The sequence below is a fragment of the Manacus candei genome, unplaced genomic scaffold (assembly GCF_025592945.1).
Source record: "Manacus candei isolate 608988 ecotype Guabito, Panama unplaced genomic scaffold, ASM2559294v1 h1tg000073l, whole genome shotgun sequence".
Lineage (NCBI taxonomy): Eukaryota > Metazoa > Chordata > Aves > Passeriformes > Pipridae > Manacus > Manacus candei.
In genome coordinates, this window is record NW_026138121.1 from 591,332 (window position 1) to 614,448 (window position 23,117).

The 23,117-nt window shown below is 58.5% G+C and overlaps 1 protein-coding gene across 2 annotated transcripts in view; it reads left to right on the forward strand.

Moving 5' to 3' along the window:
• GRM4 (glutamate metabotropic receptor 4) overlaps positions 1-23,117 on the forward strand; it is a 35,678-nt gene that overhangs the window by 648 nt on the left and 11,913 nt on the right. The window contains exons 1-6 of one of the 2 annotated variants that reach the window (XM_051808700.1): positions 4,598-5,134; positions 5,573-6,346; positions 12,901-13,117; positions 19,905-20,040; positions 21,934-22,088; positions 22,576-22,716. In XM_051808700.1, the coding sequence (XP_051664660.1) occupies positions 5,828-6,346; positions 12,901-13,117; positions 19,905-20,040; positions 21,934-22,088; positions 22,576-22,716 (1,168 nt within the window). In that variant the 5' untranslated portion in view covers positions 4,598-5,134; positions 5,573-5,827. Of the gene's footprint in view, positions 1-4,597; positions 5,135-5,572; positions 6,347-12,900; positions 13,118-19,904; positions 20,041-21,933; positions 22,089-22,575; positions 22,717-23,117 lie in introns of those variants that run through there. The other variant, XM_051808699.1, reaches the window with a different exon arrangement.

Below are 23,117 nucleotides of genomic sequence, written 5' to 3' on the forward strand. Positions count from 1 at the left end.
CTTGGAGGGGCTGTGGGGGGTAAGACCCGACCCCGCGGAGGCACCCCCGGGCCGGGCAGAGCCCCGCTCCAGCACGGGCTCGTTTCCTCTCCCGAGTGCTCTCCCGCTCCTTGGCGCTTTCCGGGCGAGCGGATCTGAGGCGTCGGGAGCCGCTGGGGAAGTTGGCAGCCGTGGGAAAAAAACGGAGAACTCTCCCACCGCCTGCCCGGGTGCAGCCCCGCCACCCTCCTCCTCCTCCTCCTCCCCCCCCGGTGTGATGAGCTTGCCGTGCTCTGCCGGCCGGCTGATTTTCCGGGGGCTGCTCCCGCGCTGGGGGATGCCCGCTGCCTTCGGCGGCGGCTGCGACGGAGAGAGAGGCTGCGGGTGAGTCACTGCCTTTGCCGTCGCCATCGCGCTGCAGGTGACCTGTGGCTCGGGGCTCGCCGGGGGTGGCACGAGGCAGGGCTGCGGTGACCGGGGGAACCCACCGGCACCGGCCGCGTGCCCCGGGCAGGGCCTGGGGAGGGAGGGAGGGAGCGATGAAGGGAAGGAGCGGAGCTGATCTGTTGAATGCAGCGAGGAGCTCGGGAGAACGCCACGAGAACTGCCAAAAGAAAAAGCTCATTTCCTTCTCTCCCTTCCCTCCCTGTAAGCAGCATTTATCTGCATCAGGGCAGCGGATGGGGGGTGCAGGGGACGTGCTGGGCCAGGCTGTGGTGGGGGGAGAGCTGGGGCAAGACCTTCTTCCCTGTGACCTGCTGCCTCCGTGCTGGGAGCCACGGTCCGATGGGATGTGCAGAGACCCCAGCTGATTTTGGCCAGCCTGGCCGAGCTGGAGGGGCAGTGCTGGGGGCTGCAGTGAGGGTGGTCCCTTTCTGCGAGGGTGGAAGGACCCCATGGGCAGCATTGGCTGTGGCTGCCCCAGACTGGGGGTACAGGCAGAGCCCTTTTGGGGAGGGCATCAGGCACTGGGCTGGGGGTGCTGAGCTGCATCCCACAGCAGCGCCGAGAGGATCCTCCCATGGGAACTGAAGCTCGGGTGCAGCCGTGGCCCGGCCCCGCGTCCCGGGGGCAGCATCGCCCTGCAGGGGAGCCCGATGGCTCCCCGAAAGAGAGCATCACGTGCTTCAACTTTGGCATCAGGCAGGAGGAGGATGGATTTGTCAGCTCAGCCACCCCCTTCCAGCTCTTCCCAGAAAGGCAACGGCTTGAAGAAGTGGCAGGTCCTAATTATAACATCGCGAACCCGCGCCCGCCGCGGGCACCGGCTCTTCCTCCCGGCTCCTCATGGAGGGCTTTGCTCTGCAGTTCCCAGGATGGCCCCGCTCAAAGCCTGGCTCAGGATGGGGTCTCTGCTGCAGCTGGGGGGGTGTGGGCAGGGGCTGGCACTGCCAGGCCGTGGTCTTGGGGTGCGGGTGCGTGATGGGGAGCGGGAACGCCGTGTGGTGACACGGGCACCGCCGGGCACCGGCAGTCAGGCCGTGCTCCCGCTCCCAGCCAGCGCCATCCCAAACTGCAGACGATGATAAAAAATTAATTGCGGGATTTTGCTGCACGTGGCAGGAGTGGGGATGAGCAGCATCTTCCCTCCCTCCAGCCTCTCCTGCTGGAGCTCTCTGCTGCCGGCGGAGACCCTGTGCCAGCCCGCAAGGTGAGCTGTGTTATCTCTGCTCCTTCCATGGCCCTGTCCCGCTCTCGCCTTCCCCCGCCGCGCCATCCCATCCTTCAGAGGGAGGGATTAGCCCTGACCTGCTTGGCAGCGGGAGGGAGGCGGAAGGAGAGGGCTCGCTGCAGCTAAGGATATATATGGTGTGATAAATATTCCCTGGGTCTCATCCGCGCCCCATGGGACCACTTTTGTTTGGACTTCAGCATCCTTCAGGGGATGCTCCAGGGCAGTGAGGTGGGTGGTCATACCCAGCTTTCTCCCCCATGGGGCTCTGAGCTGGGCACTGACAGGACCTGGTTGCAGAGAGGACGAGTTGGCACCTTGGCAATGGGCTCGGGCTCGTGCGAGTGTCGTGGTATCTGTTTGTGCATCGATTGAGAGGTTGCTGGGGCAGGGACTGCATTTTGGAGCTCCTTGGGTGGGTTTGGGTGGTACAACCTGGGGTCTGTGCTCACCACTGCCTGCTGAGCCGTGGCCTTGCTTCTCTGAGCGAACGCTGGGGTGCTGGACCTGAATACTTAAGGTTTTGCCTGTTGAGAGAGAACTTAACTGCCATCCCCTCCCTCCCTCTGTGTCTCAATTCCACTGTACTTCACGGAGCTTTTGCAATTAAAAAGAGCAGGAGCCAAACTAAGTTCCCTGTAACCGCTTGCAAGCAGGAAGAGCAAGTGTGTGCTAATTGGGATATTGTGCTGCCTGCTGGCTGGCCCTGCTTGCTGGGGAAGTGCAGGTGGGGAGAGAAATGGCCTGATTTTTGAAAAAGATGCTGTTGAGCTGGTGGAAGCCAGTGTGGCTTAAGCTGGCACAGCCCTCCCAGTGCTGGGGCTGGGCTGGGGTCTCTGTGGGGTTGTGCTGGTGGCACTGGGCTCCTCGGCAGCTGGGGATGGGGACGTGCAGGCGAGTGCTGGGCACAGCCTCTTGGCTGCTCATTCCTGCATCTCCTGGGCCGTGTCACTGGCTCAGCCTCTGCCTGGTTTAACAACCTCAGAATGTCCTGGCTCTGAACTGGGAGGTGATGGGTCCTGCTGCAGGCAGAGCTCTGCGGTCCTTGGGTGTGGGGTCTGTGTCCCACTGCAGCCCAGCTGGAGCAGCACTTGCAGGGACATGCAAGAGAAGCTGTGGGAAGGAGCAGCACAGGTGATGCCTGGGATGGCTGGTACTTCCTCTGGGCACTGGATGTAGTTTTGCAGCAGGAGCTCTCCATGGTGTGGGGGAATTTTTAATGTGTTTGATTTCATAGAAGCACAGAATGGTTTGGGTTGGAAAGGACCTTAAAATTCATCCAGTTCCAGCCCCCATGGGCAGGGACATTTTCCACTAGACCAAGTTGCCCCAACAGGGGCTCCCTTGCCCAGCTGAGTCCTCCCTTGCCCTTTCCAGGGACCCCTGTGTCTGGCGATGCCGGTGGCCCAGTGGCTTGGCCACCACTAGAGGGGGACAGGATGCCACCGTGCTGACCAGCCCTATGTCCCGGGGTGCCAGGACCCGCAGGGCTCTGCCCATGCCCCCCATCTCTGCCTGTCCCAGGGTGGCAACATCCCCAGCACCCGGCACCTGCCTCTCTGCCCTGGTGCTCCTCAGCCCACCCCGGCTTGGACGGGTGATGACGCAGCCCCGGGGGCTGGAGATCTTCTCAGTTTGCTCTGAGAAGTCCTTGCACTGCGTTCCAGACCCGGACCAGGCTGTGGTGTGGCTGGGATGAGGGCGATGGGAAGGCTCCTTCCTCACCGATGTGTGGTGGAAGCAGGAGGAAGCAGCACTGCTCCTTCCTTTGGGGCTGGGGGAAGCACCACACCGGGCCATTCCCACCCGTTATTCCCGCCCTTGGGGTGCCCCTGTGGAGCTGTGCAGGTGGGGCAGGAGGGCAGCTCTGGCCCCTCGCTGCCCGGAGCACATGGGTAAGGCTGTTCCCTGCTCCACGAGCACCTGCTGTAGGCAGGTGTCTTCTTCCAGATGTGCATCTTCCTCCAGATGTGCAGCACCAGCCTCCTGGTGGAGGGCCTGCTTTGGGGAGGCTCAGGCACGATGGGAGCAAGATCTGGGCTGTGCAGGAGCAGTGGCTCGTTCGTGGCTATGGGGATGGGGGAGGCAGGTGGAGAGGACAGGGGTGCTCATCTGCCCCCCCTTCCCAGGCCGTTTGCAGCCCGGGCTCATCGGGTGATTCACACTCCATCTCCCCTAATGATTCCGTGAGGGATCTGAACCAGCTCCCTCCTCCCCTCCCCATTATTGGCGCTTTCTTCTTGCCTGCCGTGATATTTTTACCTTCAGTTCGTTCAGATTATGTGATCAAAGGAGCCACAAAGGGGAGAGAACAGAGAGGAAAAAGCTTGAAAGAAGAAAGGGAGAAGCAGTGGGCTCTGGGGGCACTGCCAGCTCCGTGGGAGCTGCCATGGGCTATGAGGGTTTTCCTGGGAATGGGTCTGTGTTGTGACCAACCCAGCTTTGATGGGCAGAAATGTCACAGCTCCAGGGATGAGGGTGGGAGCAGTGACCGCTCTCGGCTGGTGCAGGGCTGCTGGGGGGGCCAGGACCGTGCTGTCTGAGCATCCCTTGGTCGCCCCATCATCCGCCTCCTTGGCACGGGCAAGGCATGACCCGCTTCCAGGCCGTGCCAGGAGCCACGTTCCCCTGCTCCGTGCCCGCTGGAGATGCATGGGGTGGTTCTTGCAGAGGGCTGATCCCTGTCCCTGATCCCCACCCGAGCAAGGGCTGTGCTCCCAGGGGCTCTCCCAGCAGGCTGGGGCGGGCGATGTGCTGCAGCATTCCCAACTTCCTGCCTTTGGAAGCACCGGGTAATTCTGGTTCCTTAAAAGCCCTGGCTGTCAGAATCGCTTTGGAGATGGGCCTTCAAGCGGCTGCGGCGGGCAGGGACGTGCATAATTTATGGAGGTGAGTGGAAGCCGGGGTCCTCCCGGCCGGGGAGCCTCCCCCGCGATGTGACGGGCTCGGCTCCGGCTCGGGCGGGCAGCACCCCCGGGGCCGGGGAGGATCCGGCCGCCAGCCGTGGGCTTGGGTGCCGGGCTCTGTGCTTGAGCTGAGATTAATTTAAGCTGTTTCCTTGGTCTCGCTGTTGCAGCCTGTCCTGCCTGGGGAACGCGTTTGCCTGCTCGGCTCCGTGCTGCTCTTGCTGCCTGCATTAATCATGCGCTGCCCTCGGCATCCATCAGTGGCTGCTGGGAGGCAGCAGGGATGGGCTCGAGGGAGAGCCTGCCCGGGGGGAAACTGAGGCAGGGGCTGTGCTGCCCGGGCTCAGGTGCTGTCGATATTTGCTGCTGGAAGCTGTCGATAAGGGAAGTTTGCAAGGAAGCAGCTGCTGGTTCAGGAATCAGTGGCCTGAAGGCAGAGCAGCAGGAGCACAGTGCTTTGGGTAGTGACTGGGATCCATAATGCTGGATTTTGTCAGTGCCTGGCTCTCGCTGAGGACACAGACCAGCACTGAGCCTGCTCAGTCTGTGGCGCTCAAGACTCGTGGGCTCACGACAGGTGACTGAAAAACCCGTTGGGAAAGAGGAGGGATGCTCTGGGGCAGGCAGGGACCAAGGGTGGGGGTGTATGTGGGATTTGCCCCCCACTCCCCACCCAGTGCTGTCCTGGGACCCGTCCCACCCTCGCAGCTCCCTAAAGAGGTGACGGGGGTGAGTTCCAGGGCCTCCCTCCAGCCCTGAGCTGGCCACTGACCTTGTCCTGCTCTGTGGGACAGCGTGTGTGGTGCCCTGACCAGCCCCTCTGCCCAGATGCAGTTTGGGCTGAGCCAAAGCCACTGGCGTGAATCAGAAATCCAGTGAATCCCAAACCTATTTTTTGCAATAACCTCCATTGGTAATTTCTGCTGGACTCCCTGACAAAAGCTCGGAATGGCCGATGTCCTCTTCATGCTCCTGCTTAATTTTCTCTCTCGCCCCTGTCCCCCTCCCTCTCAAGGTCTCCAGAGGAAGGACGCGAAGCTTCGCCTGGGCTCGTGTCTCTGCTGCTGTCTCTCCACCCTGGCGTAGCCATGCAGAGCCCGGCACCCTCCAGCAGCCCGGCCACCCACCGCTGCCCCGGGGCTGGCGGCACCGGCGGGAGCCGCTGACGGAGCCGGAGCGGGATCCCCCCGGAGTGATGGCACCCGCCAGCCCGGCCCCCTGAGCGCCGCCGCCTTCCCGGCCCGAGCTCTGCCCCAGCACGGCCTTGGCGATGAGCGGGGGTCACTTCTGCATGGAGCGTCTCTCCTTCTGCCTCCTCCTGAGTGCCTGGAGCTGGGGGTGGGCGCCCGGGGGTGCCGCCAAGCCCAAGGGCCAGGGCTACCCGCACATGAACTCCATCCGCATCGACGGGGACATCACGCTCGGGGGGCTCTTCCCCGTGCACGGCCGGGGCGCCGAGGGCAAGGCCTGTGGGGAGCTCAAGAAGGAGAAGGGCATCCACCGCCTGGAGGCCATGCTTTTCGCCCTGGACCGCATCAACAACGACCCCGACCTGCTCCCCAACATCACCCTGGGCGCGCGCATCCTGGACACCTGCTCGCGGGACACGCACGCCCTGGAGCAGTCGCTGACCTTCGTGCAGGCCCTCATCGAGAAGGACAGCACCGAGGTGCGCTGCGTCAGCGGGGGCCCCCCCATCATCACCAAACCCGAGCGGGTGGTCGGCGTCATCGGCGCCTCGGGCAGCTCCGTCTCCATCATGGTGGCCAACATCCTGCGGCTCTTCAAGGTAGGGCTCGGCCGGGCTGAGAGGAACCCCTCGGCACAGCCACCGCGGGTGCTTTGGCAGTGTTCCTCCGTGCGTGCCTCTTCCTCCACAGCTGGGGGAAGGTGTGAGCTGGTGTCGTTAAAATGCTTCTCCTGCCTCCCCCGGGTCCCCAGGGATCCCTTCCTCCATCCCCCTCCACTGACGGCACTTGGAGCAGGAGGATTTTTAATTTCTTCTCCCCCGGCTTCGTGGTGAGGGGGGATGCTGGTGGGGGAGGTGGGCTGAGGATGGGTTATGACACCAGTTATGGGGGTGCTCGATAAGGGGTGTGGGTTATACCCCAAAGTGTAAGGTCCCACCTGAGCCAGAGGGCTGGGCAGCTGAGGACAGGATGGCTGAGGAGTGCAGGGACAGCTGGGATCGCTCTGCTCCAGCCCATGGGATATCAGCCAGGTTGGGGGCACTTGTTCTGTGCCACCAACCCCAGAGGTGCTCAGGCTGTGATGGGATGAGGGCAGCTCTCCCTCCAGTCAGCTGCAGGAATGCTGAGGTGATAATTCCTCTCCCCCTTGCTGTGTATTTATTTATCTGCAGCCACGTCCGTCCCTCTGCAGGAATGAGGGAAGAATGTAAATATTCTGTACCCCCAGCAGGGTGGGAGCCCCATCCCAGCTTGGCCTCCCCCCAGCACCCTGTAACCCCTCTGTTCTGCAGGATTGGTGCTGTTTCCCTTTCTCTCTTCCCCCTCCTCTTCCTCTGCCAGCCCAGCTGAGAGCCGGGTGCCCTCCTGGGAGGGCTGGGAGCTGTTAGTGAAGACAGGAAATCCAGATCGCTGATGGAGTTTGATTTTTCTGGGTCTCTTTTTTTTAAAACGTGTTAATGTTCCAGGCAATGAGTGAGAGGGCTATTCAATAATTAAAATAATATAAATTAGTGGGAGTGGGAGGAACTTAAAAGCTATTTGCTGAGACAAGAAAGATTGAATGCTTGCTCTGGAGAAGAGGAGGCAGGCAGGCAGTGGGGAAGGAGGCAGGAGAGTGACAGTCAGAGGTACCTACAGTCTTTCTAGGTTCTTGCTTTTTTTTTTTTCTTGCCCTTCTCCAGTTTTGATCCTTGTGTGACCTGTGAAGGAAGGATGTCCCCGAGCTCAGGTGCAACCCTGCCCCAGCTGTGCAGCCAGACACTGGTGCTGCTGGTGGTACATCTTGAGCCCCAGCAGCTTTGATCCAGAGCTGATCCCATCCCAACAGGACAGGGAGGAAACTCAAATGGGGGGAAGGGCAGGTAAAGAGAGGATGGAGACCTCAAAACCCTCTAGGAGGGGAGGACAAGGTCAAGCTCAGTCCTTCCTAGACAGCAGCAAATCCTGGTGTGGGGCTGAGCAGGTGCACAGAGTTGGTGCAGTCCCAGTGGTCCCCAGCACAGGAATACCATTCCCATGGGATGGGGTCTTGTCCCACCCCACTGTCTGGGCACAGGCAGGGGCTGGGGAGTTCTGGGGTCTCTTCCTCCTGCCAGGACCTGAGTGCTGCTGCCGCTCTTTGTTATTCAAACACTGTTTAATGGCTGGGACATGCTGAAAATGAAAATAAGGCGACTTCCATCTCTGCCGCCACTGACCTTTAAGCGCGGGTGACTCTGCTCGGGGGTCCAGCGAAGCTCTGCCGCCTGTGCCCATTCTCTGGGGAATGGCACTTGCTGGAGCTCTGCTCCTGCTTGGCCCCATGTTGCTGTGCCACTTGTGTCCCCCTTGGCGCTCCCTCAGCACAGGGACACTGGTGTGAAGTGCTGGGAGCTGGAACGGGGGACCCGCTCGTGATGTTCCCTCCCTGGGGGCAGAGGGGGCAGTTGTGCTGCTGTTTGAAGCACCCTTGTGCTTCTCTGGGATGGCTGCAGCACATCTTGGGGGGGGTGTAGCATATTTGGGAGGGGTGTAGCATATTTGGGAGGGCTGTACCATATCCAGTGAGCGGTGACGGCACAGAATCAACTAAAAAGTCCAACAGGATGAGGAGAAAATACAAGTCCTGCTGAGTCCTGGCTGGGAGGGGGCACAGCAGCCCCCCAGTTTTCCCTGGGAGCCTGGAGCAGCCCGTTCTGTCCTGTGACCAAACACACAGCAGGGGTGGCTGTTCCTGTCTCTGGATGATGCTGTCCTTTCCACGGTCCCTTGCCACATCCCACACTCCCTCCTGTGCACCTCTCCCTGTTCCATCCCTGCTCTCTGTTGCACAGCCCCCAGCCCTCCCTGCCAGGCTGGTCCTGCCCCTCCCTGACAGGGCTTTTCTCGCTCCTGTGCTACATAAATAAATAACAGGTCCTTCGTTAGCTGCCGCTGCCTAATTAAAGCTGTACATCAGTGGAACAACTTGCAGATGCGGCATCCTCTGTCCAAGCTGGTTTCATCACTCCTCGTCGCTCTGCCTGCAGAAAATCCTTCCCCCAAATCGGTGCTCTCGGCTCTGTGCGATAGCATCTCTCTGGCGTCACTGCCAGAGCGCTCCGGCACGTTCCAGCTCCTTCCCATCCCCCACTGCTGGCTTTCCAGCCCCAGCTCTACCCACTGCCTCCTGAACCACCACAGCGGGGATGGTGCGAAGAAACCAGATCCGTGTCCTGCGAGTGTGATCCCCAAAAACCTGCGTCAGGGTTTGGGGGGTGTTCTTCATCCCCATCCAGAAAGAGCTGTGACAGGATGGAGCCCCAGTGCTCAGCCAGGTTGAAGAGCATCCTTGGCCAGAGGATGGACTTGACACGTGCCAGGGCACTTTGAGCCGCTTGTTTTCTCCGTGTCAGTGAGTGCAGCCGCTCTCCTCAGCGCAGGAGTGTTGTACAACATGAATAATTCACCTGGGGACGGTGCTGCCTGTGGTGTGTGCGGCACTGCCACGGGCACTCGGCACCTGCAGGCACACGAGGTTGTGCTGCCTGGGGCTGGGGGTGCAGAGCAGGATCAGCCCCTGGTGCTGAGCCCCCCGGCTCGTGTTGGGGTGCCCGAGGCTCTGGGGGCAGGAGCGATGCTGCGTTTGGCACACGCTTCCCCGCGAGGTGGGTGAATAACCTTCACGGGGTGGGAAGGTGGCAGCCGGCTGGGGACGCTCTGATTAATCACCCCCTCCTGCCACTTCAGTTCCTTGCTCTTCGCTGGGTTTATTTAAACAAATTGCAGCTGCCTGGCTCCCCTGGGCTGCCCCGGCCCCACAGCCCTGAGCTGTTCCCTGGGCACGGCTCGGTGAGGAGGAGTGGGAGGCCGAAGGGACAGTGTCGAAGGGCAGCATCCTCCTGCACCTGCTGTGCTTCCCAGGGCTTTATTTTTACCTTACTGGCCCCTGTCTCAGCACTGGGCCAAGGGGAAGGGGCAGCAGGACAGAGCTGCAGCTCCTCTGCTCCGATGCCCGACCAGCCCCGCTCAGCCCTCACTGCTCCAGCCCCTGCGGTGCTTTACGCTCTCCCTAATTAAAAGCTGCCATCCAAATGGCTCGATGATGGAAATTCTAATTAAATCAATTCCATCTTGTCAGTGAACCAGAGGTTTGCATAAGATATGCATGAAATTAATAATTATGGGTAGGGAATTGGCTGTTCCCGACCCTGTTTCTGGGATGGGGGGGCTGGTGCAGGAGCCCCTGCTCGTGGGGTGCTCCTGACAAGTGTGCCCAGCTCTGGCTCTGCAATGGCCCTGTTGGTTTGGGTAATTCCCTCCTGGCTGCTCAGGCCGGTGTTCTGATCGATGGTTTGAGCCTTAGCTGGGATGTGCTGAAATTGCTGCCTTTGATTTTCCCCAGGCTGGGGGATTCTGTCCCACACTGGTGGAGAAATCGCCGCAGCAGCTCCTGAGCCGTGTTAATGATGGGTGACAGGGACGGGTACCAAATCCAGCTTTTCCAGTGCATTGGAAGTCAATCACACCAGTGCATTGATCCAGGACGCTGGGGGAGCAGGATGACATCCTGAACCCTGGCTCCCACCTGCTCTCTTATCCCAAGGGACATTTCTCCAGGCTGGGGCTGCTTCTGGGTGATGCTGATTCTGGTTTTTGGTTCAAAAGAAGAGGAGGAAGGAGATTTTATCCCCTGCCCTGGGATTACTCCCCACTCTGACTCACAGTGAATTCTTGGGGTGCAGGAGAGCTTTCCTGCCCCCTCCTTAACCTGGTGCTTGTTCTAGGCTGGAGATGAGCCAGGCAAGGGACCACCAGTGGCCAAATATGCAGCTGAGATATATTTCCAGCTCCCCCTTCCCGCCACATCCTTCTTTCTAAGAACCTTGAATTCCCTGCCTGCATTTTGCTTTTATGGACCTAAAAGGACTTTTGTCTTTTATCTGAGAAAATAGCTGGTGCCAGGAGTTGGGCTATCAAAAAGGCAGAGGGGGAAAAGGCAGAAGAAATCTATGAAATGGTCATCTGGGAACTGGTGTTTTATTTTCACTTTCATCCAAGGCAGAGGAGCGAGAGAAAAAAAAGCTCTTTTCTTTTGTTTATTAAAATACAGCTTCCAGTTTGTAGCCTGTGGATCAACAGGTATTTTCTGGGCTTTGTTTTCCAACTGAGGTTGGAGCAGGATGGGCAAGCCCGAGGTTGATCCCAGACCACCTGAGCTTGGATGGGGTGGTGCTGGCATGGGGAATAGCTGGGAAGCCTCTATCACCAGTGCCCTGTGCAGAAGGCAGGGGTCTGTTTTGGTTAAACCTAAACACTTCTCAGGGGAAAAATCATTGGGAAAGGATCCTCTGGAAGGGCAGGGTTGCATCCCTGCCTCCAAATCACCTTTGACGTGGGCACTGCTGCCTCCTGTCCGGGTGGTGTGGGCACCCTGCAGGCACTGCCTCCATCCTGAGCCCGTGTGGGTCCTGCGGGCACGGCAGGAGGAGGAGGGAGGAGCGGGCTCGGAGCAGCCCCCCCTGCCCGCGGGATGAGTGATTGCCAGGCGGGCGCCTCACCTGCTGAGCAGAATTTTAATCGAGTCTCAGGCACCGGCTCCAGTCACAGATCCCCAACGAGCAGATCAGAGCCCCTCGGAACGGAGCACAAAGCAGATTGTCACAGGGAGTAATCCTATTTGTGCCTTGATAAAGATTCCTTCCTCTCCCTCTCCTTCTCCATCTTTCCTTTTTTCATCTCCTATTTCTCAGGCAGGTAGAAGGGTGGCTGCTCCTTTCCAGGGGCCTTTTAGCATTCAGGTGGAGTCATGGGTTTATAACACGGGAATTGCATTTAGCAGAGAGAGAGGCAGGAGTGGGAGAGGGGAAATAACAGAGAAACAAAGGAGAAACTGGGAGCTGCAGGAGTGGAGGAGGATGGAGTGGGTTTTGGGGCCAGGAGACCCAGGAGGATCTGTGGGATTGCCCTGGTGCCCGTCTCTTTATCCTCGGGATGCTGTGCCCCAGCAGGGTTCCCAGAAGGCTGGCTGGATTTTATAACACAAACTAGGGTTCCCACAGACCCCAAACCTCCCCCTGGCCCCTGCAAGCCCACCCAGGTGTCTCTGCTGCTGGGAATTGGCTGACTGCTTATTGGGGAGGGGCACTGGGTGAGGCAGCCTGAGCTGATTTGGGCATCCCGGTGCCTGCTCAGCCTGGAGGATGATTGGGATCCCTCACAGTCCCCTGTGGTTCTGGCAGCTGCAATTACTGAATTATTCCTAAGTGGATCAGAGGGAACAGGAGAGGAGAAGAGTCCTGGAAGAGCTTGGGATCGTGCTCTGCACCCGCTCACCCCTGAGGCACGGGGTGGTTTGGGGTCAGTAATGCCCTGGGCTGTTCCTCCTCTGTTTTCTCTGTCCTGCAGTAAAGCAGCACCTGCAGGAAGGTGAGAGGGTGGTGGGTGGCCAAAGCCTTCCCTAGGATGCACCAGCTCCAGGCAGCCCTGCTGCCCTGTGGCTCCAGTCCCTGCCATTATTTAAAAGCTTGCCCAGGTTTGGGGCAGGGCTCTGCCAGCCCTTGCTGCACCTGGGGCAGGTACCTGCTTGGGACTGGGATGGGGAGACGGTGGATGAGGCTGTCTGGATACTCGGGATGCCTTTGGGAGGGAGCTTCAGGCTGGTGGTGAGAACCTGGGCTTGATAATTTAATAAGCCTTTTCCATCTTGAAGATAAATGAGGATGTGTGGTGTGTTTTGGAGATGGAAAGTGCTGTGTAAGTGTTAAACATCGCCTGATCCCGCACTGTTAATCATCCCCGTGCACCGCGAGAGGTGCGGCGGAACTGGTTCATTTAAAGGGCTTATTTATGGCTTGGGGGGGCAGGACCCGGCAGGGGGGTTGGATCTGTCCTTCCTGGGGGAGGAAGCCAAAGGGAGTCCTTGGCAGTGCTGGCCAGGGCAGAATTTGGGTTTTCTCTTTGGCCTTTTCCACGCCAGGCACATCCGATGCTCAGGGAGCCCCTCTGGGGTCCTGCTGGGTGTCCCCAAGCCCACCTGGTGGCACGTGCTCCACCTGACCCACGGTCTTCCTCCACTCCCACCTCCCTCTCCCTCAGATCAGGGCTTTGGGAGCAAGGGCCAGGGGAGGGCATCGCTGTGGGGTGGAGATCACCTGCTCCCCCTGATGCTTTGCCTTTCCCTCCTCCACCCCAGATCCCCCAGATCAGCTACGCCTCCACCGCGCCCGACCTGAGCGACAACAGCCGCTACGACTTCTTCTCCCGCGTCGTCCCATCGGACACGTACCAGGCCCAGGCCATGGTGGACATTGTCAAAGCCCTCAAGTGGAATTACGTCTCCACCTTGGCCTCTGAGGGCAGCTACGGGGAGAGCGGCGTGGAGGCCTTCATCCAGAAATCCAGGGAGGACGGTGAGTGGATTTCTCCTGGGACGGGAGCAGCTGTGGCTGGAGGAGAAAAGGCAGTGGATGGGGTGGAGGGAACACGTGGGCTCCCTGTGCTGAGCTGGGATGTGTTTGGGGTGATGAAGAGGGTGGATGGTGCAGTTTGGGGCATGACCCCAGAGCAGTGCTGGTTTTGGGGCTGCTGTGCTGATTGCAAGGACAACGAGGTGACCAGGAAGGATTCAAGCTTTCCAGCAAGGGTTGGGACCACCAATATTGGGCTTCCCTCTGCAGGGCAGGCTGCTTTTGGGAAGCATCTCAAGATCCCATTCCCTGCTCCCCAGGAGACCTCAATTCCTCCAAGCTGATCCCTTCCCTCTGCATCTGAGCCACGGTGCTGGGCATCTTCCAGAACAAAAGGCTTTTACAAATATTCCCAGGTTTTAACAGAAAATAAAGTTGGCACTACCGTGCACGTTGCCCAATTTTAGTGGAATTATCCCTGAGGGCAGGTGCTTTAATTTGTCTGTGAGCTTTGGACAGGCAGAAAGTCCATGCTCAGCAAAACTCTTTGGGAGGATTTGTCTAGAGCCAGAAAGCGTTTTGCTGACGGGAGCTCTGGGATGCTTAAGGGGGATTAGCAGCCTCGGGAGCAGTGGGGGAGCTTGTGGGTACCTGAGCATCAACCCTGGGGCAGCTGGGACGGGTGAGGAGCCCTGGGAATTGCTGCTGCAGGCACTCTTACCGTGCACTTGGAGCTGCCCCACGGAGGGCTGGCACAGCACTGGGGTCCCTCCTGGCTCTGGCATCACCTCACCTGTGCAGCATCATGTGCACAGGGTGAGATGGGAGCTAAAGGGTGTTTTTTGAGGCAGTTAAAACCCTGCAGCGCTCAGGCTGCTGCCTATTACTGGCTTAAGTGTGTCTGAATGGCACATTAGGTTCTGGCAAAGTCGGTGGGACACCAGCCTATCTGGAGCCAGTCAAACTGTGTTATGGCCTTATAAATGGATAAAGGGAATAAAAACTTCCAGGTGACGAGCTCCTAATCAAAGCCCCATAAATGGGAACAGCGTTAATTCCGTCTCGCGCGCGCCCTGGCACTGGAACCAGCAACGCTTTCAGTATGCAGAGAAACCCATCTGGGGATCCAACCTGGGAGCTGCTCTTCAGGATTTTCACTTGAAAAGCAGAATATTTTCATGGGGCTGTGGTTTTCCAAGAAGGAGCGCGTGGGGATGCTCCGGAGCAGCCGCTGCTGGGGAGGTGGATCTGGGTGCAGAGGTGCTGCTGGGGAGGTGGATCTGGGTGCAGAGGTGCTGCTGGGGGGGTGTGGATCTGGGTGCAGAGGTGCTGCTGGGGGTGTGGATCTGGGTGCAGAGGTGCTGCTGGGGAGGTGGATCTGGGTGCAGAGGTGCTGCTGAGGGTGTGGATCTGGGTGCAGAGGTGCTGCTGGGGGGGTGTGGATCTGGGTGCAGAGGTGCTGCTGGGGGGTGTTTGGTGCCCAGCAGGTCTGGGGGAGTGGCTGGAGGATGCTCTGCTGCCCCATCCATGGGTGCAGCCCCCCGGGGGTCCACGTGGCCAGGAGCACAGGCACGATTCAAACCCGTGCTCCTCCTCCATCAAGCACCAGTTAAGGAGCAGTGGTTGTGCCTTGTGGTCCTGCTGCAGCACAAGCACTTCTCCTTTGAGATACCTGTGGTTGCCACAAACTCCTCTAACCAGATGTTAACGATCTGACAGCGTAATTGCAGAGTAAACGAGTGTACATGGAGCTGAAACAGCCCCGTGTTAATCCAGGGCTGAGAGAGTCCTGTAATTTGTGTATCCACATAACCCAACGATTATGTGCATTAGTGATAATTTAGTTATCAAAAAGCATAATTCCCCAGTGACTGCAGTGTAGCAGTGGTGTGAGGGCAGCCCAGTGGTGACGCCGTGTTCCTGATGCGCTGCAGGAACACAGATATTTGTAAGGGCTGTCGTGTGCCAGCCTGAGCACAGGACCTGGGTGGGCCCTGACCTGCTCTCTGGAGCATCTCCCATGGGGGTGAGTGCCATGGCTCGGCCTCAGATCCTCAATGAATAATGGCAAGGTTGGACTGAGAACATGTTTTTTCTTTTCTTTTCTTTTTTTTTTTCCCTTTTTTTTTTTTATCTGAATCCCCCCCAGCCCTGCCCTCTGTGGTGGTGGCTGCCAGGCTGGAGGAAGAGCCAGGCTGTGCCCACTTCACCTGTCTGTCCTCCCCTGTGCAAAGGGCTCTGCTGACACCAAAACCAGTGTGGATCCACTGGGAAGGATCCATCCCCTCAGTTATAGCCAGGTTGGATATGTTGGGCTCTCAGTTGCATTTCTCCAGCAGCCTAAAGGGTCCTGTGATTTATTGCTGCTCCAGGGGCCTCAGCCTGTCAGAGGGATGGAAAGGGCTGTCAGCTGAGGGAGGATCTGACCTGTGCCAGGGGCTCTCCAGCTGTTGGTCAAGCAGTGGAGATTATCTGTGCAGGGGTGTTTATGCTGGGGGAACAGCCAGTCCCAGCCCAGCCCCAGCAGAGACCACACTGGCTCTGCCCAGGGCGTTCTGCACCAGCCCAGCTCAGGGTGAGCATCTCCCCACTCTCATCCCCACAGCGCTCGGCTTCATTTCTCATGCCAAGCCTGAGCTTCAGAGTCGGGTTTTATTTCCATCAGGCAATAATGCTCATTGCTGTCGTTAGCAGCTCGCACTCAAGCTGTTTGCTTTCTGATGCATTATCAACTTGACCTTCAGTTTCAATTTTTAGCAAAGCCTCACGTTGAATTTCACATCGCAGAGCAAAGCGTTTCTGCTTGAGGCTCAAACCGACCTCTGACGACGAGGGGGGAAGAAACTCACCCTGCAGATGGGTTATTCTTGCAGCTGGGGCTGGCCCTGGGCTACCACAACACACTGACCCGTCTGGCTGTTATATCTTTATTTATGTAGCTTTATATCTCTATGCATATTGCACTTACTCTGGCGGTGATGCTGTTGGCCCCTGGTGATTGCTGGTGGCTGCACTGGTGGCTGGAGGGTCCTTACTCACTAGACTGCTGTTTTTTTGGGTGCCAGAATTGCAGAGATGTTAAGACTGCAAAGGACGAGAATTCTTCAGCCATTTCTGAGTGTTTTAAGTGCTCCCCCAAAGCATCCTGCTCCCAAAAAACACCCTGCATAGGCAGTGGGTGTCAGCTGGATTTCCCTTGGGCACCAAGGTGCACAGCAGGGCCAGCATCGAGGTGTCCCTGGTGCCCCCACCTTCAGCCCTTCTGTCCAGCACCTCCCCATGCCCCTGACCCCTGGCATCATTTGGGTGGTTGGATAGACACATCTGCAGCCCTTTGGCTCTGGGTGGTTGATGTCTCTGCTGTCACTGAGCTCTCAGAGATGAGGAATTGGATTGATGTTTATGTAACAGAGCTGGTGAGCACAGCGTGTCGTGCTGTGTGTTGGAATGTGCTGTGCTGGGTTTGTGAAGAGGGGAATATTTCCAGCCCAATACAGGACTCCTTAGTCATGTGTCTGGATCAATTTTACTGTTGTTTCCCCCCTCTATTGTTTTATCCTTCACTGAGTTTTCTATATTTTTAGTTAAGAGCCTGATGTATGTTTATGATGCATTTGCTCATCCCCATGTGACATCCCTGGCTGTCTCTTTCTGGTTTTAGCTGGGTTCATTACTTTTGGTTGATGCACCAGGATGTTGCCCCCAAAAAGCCACTCCCAGGTCTTAAGGCAGGAGGTTTGACCACAGCATATCGGTCTCACCATGCGTGGGAGCTTTGCCTCCGTGAAGACACAGATCCGTGTTCCTAATGACTTCTCCTTTAATGAGTTGGTTCCTGGAGGCTTTGAAGTCACAAGAATAATGAATCCTGGGGCAGGGGAACAGCCCATTGCTCCCAATTAAGACTCTGGGCTTGGGAATCTCATGTGAAGGGCTGGGGTTAGGACGGGAGCCAGGGGTGGGCACGGGAGCCATGCGGGTGCTGCTCACAGAAGGCCACTGCTGCTGGGCTGTGCAGAGCCCAGTCCCTCCTCAGGGTGCCCAGGACTGCTCGGGGTGCCCATCCTGGCGGGGGGAACATGCACATTGCTGTTCCCAGCTCGGCTGGGCCAGGTCCCCCTTACCCAGGTCCCTGCTCACCCTGTGCTCGGCAGCCGCCGGCTCTGCGGGAGCCCTGGCAGAACCCCCTGAGTGCTGGGGCAGTCAGTGCCAGCAAAAGCTAATTAGCCACCTGCAATCAGGAGGGGAACCCGGAGTGGCTGCACTCCCACTGAGCCATAATGGTGGAGATTAAACCCTGCCCCGTGTTTGACAACAGGCACTACCCCAGCGGGTGAGGAGAGTCCCCGGGGCCCCGGCGAGGTCCCCCCGGGCTGGGGACGATGCTGCTGGCAGGGACATGGCCATATGCCTGAGGATGGTGCAGGCAGCCTTTGAAGGGGAAGTTTGGAGATGGCTCAGGTTGGGTTTGAGGCTGTTTCTTGCTGCAGGTGCCCTCTGTGCTGCGCTGCCATCCGTCAGGGACAGCAGGCATGGGATCTCAACTGAGCATCCTCCAACCCAGAACCTGACTCCAAACTGCCTCCAGCAGCTGGTTGTGGGTTGTTACCCCCTTCCTGGAGGCTTTCCCCTCTATTCCTGCTCCTCTTGGCCTTTTCCCAAAACTGGGGGTGGAAAGGGGCCCCCATCCCTGACCTCCTGCCTTCTCCTGGAGTCACATCACACCTTCTCACGAGTCAGGGAGCAGTGCTGTGCCATCCTGCTGGAAGAGGGAGAGCGGTCGCCTCCTCCCCATCGCCTCCACCTCCTCACTTTGATTTCTTGCTTTAGAGGAGTGTTTTGACTAAATGGATTTTTGTGCGAAGACAGTGGGAGCATCGCTTGGCAAATCCCTTTCCACTGCGGTGCCAGGGGCTGTGAATAATGCAGGTGCTGAGAGACAGGGCTCCCCAAAACACACAGCTCTGCCTACCCCGGCCACTGCCTGCCGACCCCCCGGACCTCTTCCTTTTCATTATTAACTTTTCATTAATTAAGGAGATAAAAACATTAAATGGTGCTGTCAGCATCTGCTGCGGGAGCGAGGGGCTCCCAGGCCCTGCAGGCTCTTACCTGGAGGAGCTGCTTTCCTTGTTAGCTTGATTTAGTGGAGAAGCTGAGTAACGTGGTCATATCTGAATTGCCATCGATTTAGTCTCTTTTCTTGTTTATTTATGGGCTCATCTCCTCTGTCCCCACTCGTTGCTGTCTCAGGGAAGTCCTGAGGCTGGGTTTGCTCTGGCCGTGCTGGGAAGGGCCCGGTGGGCATTTGCCACGTGCCTTGAGCCCCCTGTCCCTGCATGGCACACTCACGAGTGCACACGTGTGCAGTGGCACGTGTCACAGCGGGGTTTGTGTCGTGGTGTGGCCCTTCCTGCACTCCCTGTGCCCAGGGCGAGCACACACAGCACGGGAGCCCCGGGGTGGTGGTGCCAGGGGGCATCAGGGCTGTGCCTGTGCCAGGGGGCATCGGGGTGTGCTCGTGCTAGGGGGTATCGGGGTGTGCTCGTGCCAGGGGGCATCAGGGCTGTGCTCGTGCCAGGGGGCATCGGGGTGTGCTCGTGCTAGGGGGCATCAGGGCTGTGCCTGTGCCAGCCCCACACTGCCACGCGTGTGCCACGCTCCTGCCTGGCTGTGCACAGGCTTTTGGAAGGTTCTCCTGTTTGCAAACTGCTGCTTTTGTTGGATTTTCTCCATTTATTGCCGTGGAAACTGTAATTAAGCTGCAGGTGGCCCCTGGCAGCGTGCCCTGCCCCCTGGCCTGGCCCGGGGCTGGGTGGTGACCGGGTGAGTGTCCCTGAGTGTCCCAGGGACGTTCCCGTCCTGCCGGCACTGCCTGATGCTGCCGGTCTCGCCTGGCTGATCTGTCTGTCCGGGTGTCTGTTTATCCAACTCCCTCCTCTCCATCCATCTGGCTCCCCATATGGGAAACAAGCAGCAAATTGGCCCAATTTCTTACCATAGGAAAAAAAAACCCAAAACCCCCCTGAAAAGTGCCGGCCCGCAGGTTCAGGCTGGGGATGCTGTGCCCCCATCCCCACAGCCCCCCTTGCTGCCTGCTCAGCACCCAGCAGATCCCCCTTCTCTCCTTTTCTGGCTGCAAGGGGCCAAATTTTCAGTTTTCCTGCAGCCCCATGTAGGGACCAAACCCTCCCAGAGCCTGTCCCCATCCAGTCCTGCCCTGCTCCTCTCCAGGGCTGTGCACTGGGAATCTCTCCCTGCCCTGAGTGCTAATTATGCCGACCTTTGCTTAATCTGGGATCTGTTAGTGGCAGGAGGCATCAGCCGTGTCATTTACTATGCAAATTAAGACCATCAATTACATCCAGAAGGTCCCACAATGTTTAATTTTCACTCTCATCTCTCTTTATTGGCATCTGCAGAAATGCAGGAGCAGGAGGGCTCTGGCTTTCCGGAGCTGGGAGCCCAGCAGCCATGTGTGTGGGCTCTTCCAATTGCCAACTTCCCCTTATCTCTTTTAATTTTAATTACCTGCTTTTGCAATGGCCCCTTGAAAAGCTGGGCTGAAGCTCAGCCGGTGCACAGGGATGGGAATAAAACCCTCTGCAGGGTCTGGCTGCTGTCTCGGGATGAGGGGCTCATCTGCTCTTCCCACGGGCTGGTTTTGCCAGAGTTTGACCATTCCATGTGCAGAACCCTTTGCAGCTCCTGGGCTGGGGAGGGGCTGGTGCTCGGAGCTGGAGCCCTGGGAACTCCGGGGTGTCTCAGTGCCGGGCTCTCTCTGCCGCAGGCGGGGTCTGCGTGGCCCAGTCCGTCAAGATCCCGAGGGAGCCCAAGCCAGGAGAGTTTGACAAGATCATCCGGCGCCTCCTGGAGACCTCCCACGCCCGGGCCGTCATCATCTTTGCCAACGAGGACGACATCAGGTGTGGAGGGGCCGGCCTGGCTGGGAGGGGGGTCTGGGGCAGGGGGGACTGATGGGACGTGTCTGCAGTGGGGAGAGGATGCACCATGAAGCGTGGCAGGGACACGGTCACGGCAGGGACCCACCAGAGCTGACCTCAGAGTGGCCACCTGGCCCATCATTGCCATCTAGCCACAGCCACACAGAGCTGGACAGAGGGAAAATCCGCTTTCCGTTGGTTTTGGAAGCCGTGGCTGCCGTGGCCCACTGCTTCTCAGCCAGACAGGGCTGGCCTGGGCAGGACCCAGGCACTGGTTCTGCTTTGCTGTGCAGCCCCAGCCCCAGCAGGGCAGAGGAACAGGTCTGGGGGACCTTTCAGGGACAACCCCCCCTCTGCTGCCCAGCAGGGCTGGGGACGAGGCCACACTCCGGGGTGATGAGCTGCTCTGCGGGTGAAGAGGCGTCTGTGCCTCTGCTGTTTATGGAGCAGAATGATTCACATGGAGCTACCCCTGATTTCCTAAGTGTCTAATTTATTAATCAGCAAACATTATGTAAATGTGGGTAAACTGTGAGTTTAAATCAGTTTACATCAGATGTGCAAACGCTCCCAGTTTCCTCTTTCCTTCCTCAATAGAAATGTCTGTGGAGCTGCCATCAGGTGGGGGTGAGGGGGCAAGGGGGTTTACCTTGATGGGTAAATGGCAGGTCCTGTTACCAAGAGTCTAGAAATAGTTACCCATCCAAATGGGACTGCAGACCTGGGCAGTGGGGTTCCAAACCACCTGGGATACTCCATAATCCTGACCCTCTTGCCAACTTGAGCCGTGGAGCCTGGAAGATGGGGATCAGGGCCATGCTGCTGGACAGGATGGACTGGGAAGGTAGTTGCTGGAATTCCTGCCTGGCTCAGAGTTTAAATCAGTGATGCCACAGAATGTCCTGAGTTTGCCCCGGGGAGATCCTTCTCCTCCCAGGGACTGTGGGCAGCTGGAGGTGCTGCTCGTGCCTGGAGTGGTTCGTGGGCTGTGCCCACCCTGTCGGGATGTGCCCGGAGCTCGGAGCAGCCAGCACAGCTCCCGCTGCACGCCTGCCTCTTCCCATCTTGTCTTCACTCTCTGCTGGATTTCTATGGGCTTTTTTCCTTGTTACGCATTTCAAACACCATCTGGACTTGAAATGATCAGCTCCGACGCGGGGGGTGAGTCACAACCTGCCTCTGCTCTGCACGGGGAGATGGAGCTGCCCCGGCCCCGCTCCCGCACACCGGGGACCCCCCGACCCCCGGGGGACAGCGAGCCCCGGGAGGCAGAGCCCGGAGGGGATCCAGGAACACTCCCTCCCATCCAGCATGGAGAGTTTCTGGTGGGGTGGGCAGGCGTGTGTCTGACTGTCTGGCACGACGGGGGTGCTCAGCAGGACGGATCCTTCGGCATCTCCACCCCCAACTGCTCCTCAGCTGCCCGGCTGAGCCCAGCAGAGCCCACCTTAGCCCAGCAGAGCCCACCTTAGCTCCGTCCTGGCCACTGTCAGCACTGCCTGTTCCTCTGCCATGGCTGGTGATGCTGAGGAGCTGGAAGCACAGGCTCTCCCTGCTGCTGCTTTCCCTGCCTGCTGCAACATAACCTGATTTTTTTTTTTCTTTCTTAATGTTGGGTAATTAAGGGGAAATTCAATTACCAGTCAGCAAATATGCAAATGAGGTGGGAGAGGCAGCCCAGGCTATGAGGGCAGAGGGTGTGGGAGTTGCACCATTTACTCCTGTCTATCCATATACACCAGACTGTGCCTGGTGCCAGCTGTGTGCCCGGAGCAGGAGATGGCACCGGCGCTGTGCCCTGCCCCGTGCCAGCATCCCCACCTCCCTGGGGACAGACACGGAGCTGGTGCCCCAGTGCCTGCTTTCTCTCCACAGAAGGGTGCTGGAGGCGGCCAAGAGGGCGAACCAGACGGGGCACTTCATCTGGATGGGCTCGGACAGCTGGGGCTCCAAAATCGCCCCGGTGCTGCACCTGGAGGAGGTGGCCGAGGGCTCCGTCACCATCCTGCCCAAGCGGGTCTCTGTCAGAGGTAGGGGCTGCGCTCGGTGGGACCCTCAGTGACCCCCTGGGTTGGCTGCTCGCCCTGAGGGCAGCCCCATAACTGCAGGGTTTGCCTGTGAAATCATCACAGAATTGCAGAATGGTTTGGGTTTGAAGGGACCTTAAAGACCATCTGATTAGCTCTTGGTGAAGCTATGTTGGCTGGCACCAATCCCCTCCCTATTTTCTGTGTGCCACATTTTCCCTGCTCTTCCTTTTATCCCTGGCGTGCCTAGAGAAGTGTTTCTTGCTGCCCTCAATGTCCCAGAGATTTTCTGTTTTGGGTCTTCCCTGAGTGGGTTTTCCACTTGCAGCTCTGCCCAAGGGGTGCCTCGGACACAATCCCACCACACTCTGGTGTGTCCCCATCACCCAGGAAACCCCCTTTCCCCTCTGTCTGGGGAGTTCAGGGACATGTTATGCATCTCTCTGCCATCCCAGGGATTCAGCCCCTCCATCCACTTTTCCCCGGGCAGGTTTCGACCGCTACTTCTCCAGCAGGACACTGGACAACAACCGCCGAAACATCTGGTTTGCTGAGTTTTGGGAGGATAATTTCCACTGCAAGCTGAGCCGGCACGCGCTGAGGAAAGGCAGCAGCATCAAGAAGTGCACCAGTAAGAGCTGCGGGGCTGCTGTGGGCGAGGGAGGGCTCATGAGAGGGGTTGTGGTCCTGGTTGTGAGCGTGGTTGTTCCTGAGTGAACATCAAAGCCAGGTGGGGATCCTGGTAGAGCCTAATTCCAGGTGCCCGACCCCCTCCTTAAACCCCCCCGTGCATTTTCAGCTATTTCCAGCCAAAAGAGGCTTTAGGGACGAATGCAGTAAACAAGGCAGTGGGGATCTGTCTTGCTGACAGCGCTGCTGTCAGGTGATGGTTGGAAGCTCGAGGAGGTGACATGTTTACTGAGAGATGGGAGAGATTTACTGCCTGCCTGGCGCTGGCCGAAGACAGATAACGCCGCGGCGGCTCTCGGGCTGCGACGTGGCAGGACTTGGGGACATTTGCACGTCCCTCCA